This window comes from Myotis nattereri (genome assembly GCF_964212035.1).
Source record: "Myotis nattereri genome assembly, chromosome: X".
In the NCBI taxonomy this organism is placed as follows: domain Eukaryota; kingdom Metazoa; phylum Chordata; class Mammalia; order Chiroptera; family Vespertilionidae; genus Myotis; species Myotis nattereri.
This window is the reverse complement of record NC_138078.1, coordinates 30,534,765-30,539,413: the sequence shown is the minus strand read 5'-3', so window position 1 is coordinate 30,539,413 and position 4,649 is coordinate 30,534,765. Positions and strand designations below refer to the sequence as shown.

Below are 4,649 nucleotides of genomic sequence, written 5' to 3'. Positions count from 1 at the left end.
TGACCCCTGCCACTACACAGGCATTTACAGCTGGCCCTCACAGCCAAGTTCATGTACATCACATGCTCCAGCTGTCACTGTCAGCTGCCCTGCTCCCAGTCACTGAACCTGGAGGTGCACACCTGCATAAACACAACTTCACAAATTTTTTATTTCCCATTTGTTTCCTGAGAAACCAATTTGTCTTTCTTAAAGAAACCATTTGATCTATCCATAGAATCCCTTCCCCTCTTCCTTTTTCCCTATTAAGCTAGTTATATAAACCACCATTTTTTTTTATTGAGATGCTTCTTTTGTGCACACCTGTATGCACATAATGAACTTTGTATTTTCTACTGTTACTTCTTTGTTTTGAAAGTTTAATACACAGGCCCATAGTGACTGATCACAACAGTAGAAGAAAAGTTTTTCACAGAAGTACAGTAAATTTAGAAATCAGAAAGAGTAAGACCTCAAACTTTGTTATTCTCAATACTGTTTTGCCTACCTGGTGGTCCATTGAGATTTCATATAAGTTTCAGGATGACTTTTTCTATTGCTGAAAAATAAAATGCCTTTAGGATTTTGATAGGGATTGCATTGACTCTGTAGATTGCTTTGTGTAGTATGGGCATTGTAACAATATTAAGTCTTTCGATCTATGAACAGTCATGTCTTTCCATTTATTGGTGTCTTGTATGATTTTTTCAGCAACATTTTATAATTTTTTGTATGCATGCATATAAGCATAACCAATGGACATAAGACACTGGGGGATAGGGGAGGCTAGGGGACTGTCTAGGACGGGGGGGAAAAATGGACACATATGTAATACCCTTTGTATTACTTTAAGCAATAAAAACAAAACAAAACAAAAAAAAACATTTTATAATTTTCAGTGTACAATTCTTTCATTTTTTTGTTTTATCTTTTAATATTTCTTAAAATTTTTATCACAGTTGACATACAATATTATATTAGTTTCAGGTGTATTACATAGGAATTAGACATTTATATAACTTATGAAGTGATCACCCCAATAAATCTAGTATCCATCAGATACCTATGTAGTTATTATAATACTATTGACTATATTTTCTGCACTGTACTTTAGATCCCCATGACTATTCTGTAACTATCAATTGGTACTACTTAAACCCGTCACCTTTTTCACCTAGCATCCCAATCACCCGCCCCTCTGGCAACCATTAGTTTATTCTCTGTATCTATGAGTCTGTTTCTGATCTGCTTGTTTATCTATTTATTTTATAGATTCCACATATAAATGAAATCATCTGCATTTGTCTTTCTCTGTCTGACTTATTTCACTTGGGATAATATTCTCTAGGTCCATCCCTGTTGTTGCAGATGGCAAGGTTTCATTCTCTTTTATGGCTCAGTCATATTTCATTGTATTTATACAACACTTCTTTATCCATTTATCTACTTATGGGCACTTGGGTTGCTCCATATCATTGCTATTATAAATAATGCTACAATGAACACATGGTTTTGTTTTCTTTTCAGTCTAGTGTTTTGTCTTTCTTCAGAAAATATCTAGAAGTAAAATTCCTAGGTCCTTTTTTGTTTCTTGTTACAATCTTTGTTTTAAAGTTTCTTTGTCTGGTATAGATACTGCTCTCTCGGCTTTTTTAAATTTGTTTCCATTTTCATGAAATGTCTTTTTCCATCCCTTTAGTTTCAGAGTGTGTCTTTTGATCTGCAGTGAGTCCCTTGTAGGGAGCATATGTCTTGTTTGGTTATCCATTCAGTCACTATATGTCTTTTATTGAAGCACTAATCCATTTTCACTTAAAATAATCATTAATAGATACCTATTTATCCCCATTTTATTTTTTATTTTTTATTTTTTTTCCCTTCTAGTTCTTAAAGAAGTTCCTTTAACTTTTTTTTGTAATACCATTTTGGTGGTAATAAACTCATTTAGCTTTTCCTTGCCTGGGAAGCTCTTTATATGTTCTTTGATACTAAATGATGGCTTTGCTAGGTAGAGTAATCTTAGGTGTAGGTCCTTGTTTTTCATCACTTTAAATATTTCTTTTTTAAAAATATATATATTTTATTGATTTTTTATAGAGAGGAGGGGAGAGGGTTAGAGAGTTAGAAACATCGATAAGAGAGAAACATCGATCAGCTGCCTCTTGCACGCCCCCTACTGGGGATGTGCCCGCAACCAAGGTACATGCCCTTGACCGGAATCCAACCTGGGACCCTTTTTGTTTTTTTGTGTGTTTTTTTTTAGCTTAACAATGTAAAATTTTATTTTGAGTTATATGGACTTTAAATTAGAACTGTGAAACAATACATTGGGGAGTTACAGAAACACTTGGAAGTTCCTTCTAGTATGCACATAAATAGAACCGTATCTTTTTGCATTACCTAACTGTTTTATGGCCATATAACTTTAATGAACCAAATGAAAACTGACTCTGTTCCAAATGCCATCCTTTATCTCTAGATAAAATCTACTGATTTTCAAGGTAGAATTGTATGCGTCCATACTTCTTAAGCCACATTTAAGGAAGTCACCTCTGAACTAATTTTGGATGTGTCTCTTCATCTTGTACGTGAAAGTCCAGCAGACTTAATATTGGCATTCATCATCTAGTCAAACCTTAACCATGCTCTTCAAGCCAATCAAATTTGAGATCCTCGACATTTTCTGTGTCAATAAAATTAGGTGTGAATTTGCAGATTCAATGAAGACCTGTTTCGTCCTTGTCACACTGGATATCTAGATGCCATTTGGATTGGGTTTAGAAGATGGAGAAGTACAGACGTTTCTTGCCTGAGTCTTTTAACAGTAGAGATGTAGAAGAGCCAACGAGATCACGAAGACACTGGCTGTTGACTGCAGAGAACCGCCACTTGCCCTGGTCGTGGCATTTGCTGGACTCTGGGTAGTCGAAGTATTGTGGGAGGGGTTACTTGCCAGTGTTACAGGAGTTGTTTGATTTGAATAAATCTGCGTGGGCAGGAGCAGTGCCAGAAGCAGCAGCCCCAGTCCGAGCCTGGCTACCATGGCTCTGCCCATGTCCGCTCCGTCGGTGCGCCACGAGTCTCACTGGATACCGAGTAAGGGCAGAACCGCAGGCTCTGGCGGGCGCAGGCAAAGTGGGCAAACCTGGGACCCTTGAGTCCACAGGCTGATGCTCTATCCGCTGAGCCAAACCGGTTAGGGCACTTTAAATATTTCTTGCTGCTCCCTTCTGGCCTGAAAAGTTTCTATTGAGAAATCAGCTGACAGTTTTATGAGAGATCCTTTGTAGATAACTAACTGTCTCTCACTGTTTTAAGATTCTTTATCTTTAACCTTTGCTATTTTATTCTTTATAACTATGTTGTTCCTCTTTGTGTGTTTTTTATTTTTTTAACAAAATCCATTAAAATTTCTTGTAATAATGATTTGGTGGTCATGAACTTCTCTAGTATTTGTTGTTGTTGTTGTTTGTTTTTTGTTGTTGTTGTTTTTATCTGGGAAGCTCTTTATCTGTCTTTTGATTCCAAATGATAGCTTTCCTGGATAGAGTAGTCTTGATTGTACAACCTTGCTTTTCATCACTGAATATTTCATGCAAAGTTTCTGTTAAGAAATCTGCTGACACTTTTATGGGAGCTCCCTTGTAGGTAACTGTTTTTCTCTTGCTGCTTTTAAGATTCTCTCTTTGTCTTTAACCTATGCCATTTCAATTATGATGTGCTTGGTGTGGGCCTCTTTGTGTTCATCTTGCTTGGGATTCTCTGCACTTCCTGGACTTTTATGTCTATTTCCTTCACCAGGTTAGGGAAGTTATCCATTATTATTTTTTTCATGTAGGTTTTCATTTTCTTAAACATATATTTTATTGATTTTAGGGAGGAAGGGAGATGGAAAGATGAATGATGAGAGAGAATCATTGATCAGCTGCCTTCTACATGCCCCCTACTGGGGATCAAGCCACAACCTTGGCATGCACCCTTACCAGGAATCAAACTGTGACCTCCTGGTTCATAAGTTGATGCTCAACCATGGAGCCACACCGGCCGGGCTCATGTAGGTTTTCAATTCCTTGTTCTCTCTCTTCTTCTTTATCACACACATAATGCATATATACGTATTCTTAAAGTTGTCCCAGACGCTACTTAAACTATCCTCACTTATTTGGATTATTTTTTTTTTTCTGTTCTGACTTGATGTTTTCTGCTTCCTTCTCCTCCAAATTGCTGATTTGATCCTCTGAATCATCTGTTGTACTACTGCTTCCCTGTAATGTATTCTTCATTTCTGACTGTTCTCTTTTATGTTTCCTATCTCCATTTTTGTTTCCTATCTCTTTGTTGAAGTTCTCATTGAGATCACTGAGCATCCTAATAACCAGTGTTTTGAACTCTGCATCTGGTAGATTGCTTATCTTTATTTCATTTAGTTATCTTTCTGTAGTTTTGGCCTATTCTTTTATTTTGGACATTTTCTTTTGTCTCCTCATATTGGCTGCTTCCCTGTTTTGGTTTCTATGAATCAAATAGAGATGCTACATCTCCCTGTCTCCTCATATTGGTAGAAGGGCTTTATGTAGTCAGTGTCCTGTAAGGCCCTGTGGCACAGTCTACCAGGTCACCCAATCTGGGAGCTCCAGGTAAGTTCCTGTGTGGACCGTGTGCACCCTCCA

At 37.1% G+C, this 4,649-nt stretch overlaps 1 protein-coding gene across 1 annotated transcript; it reads right to left on the bottom strand.

Annotated features, from left to right (window-relative positions):
* Positions 1–2,797: 2,797 nt before the first annotated feature.
* Positions 2,798–3,034, bottom strand: LOC308511252 (signal transducer CD24-like; the record flags this gene model as incomplete). The annotated part of the gene is made up of 1 exon (XM_081081260.1): positions 2,798–3,034. The coding sequence occupies one exon, from the start codon at positions 3,032–3,034 to the stop codon at positions 2,798–2,800; it is 237 nt and encodes a 78-aa protein (XP_080937386.1).
* Between the last annotated feature and the right edge of the window lie 1,615 nt (positions 3,035–4,649).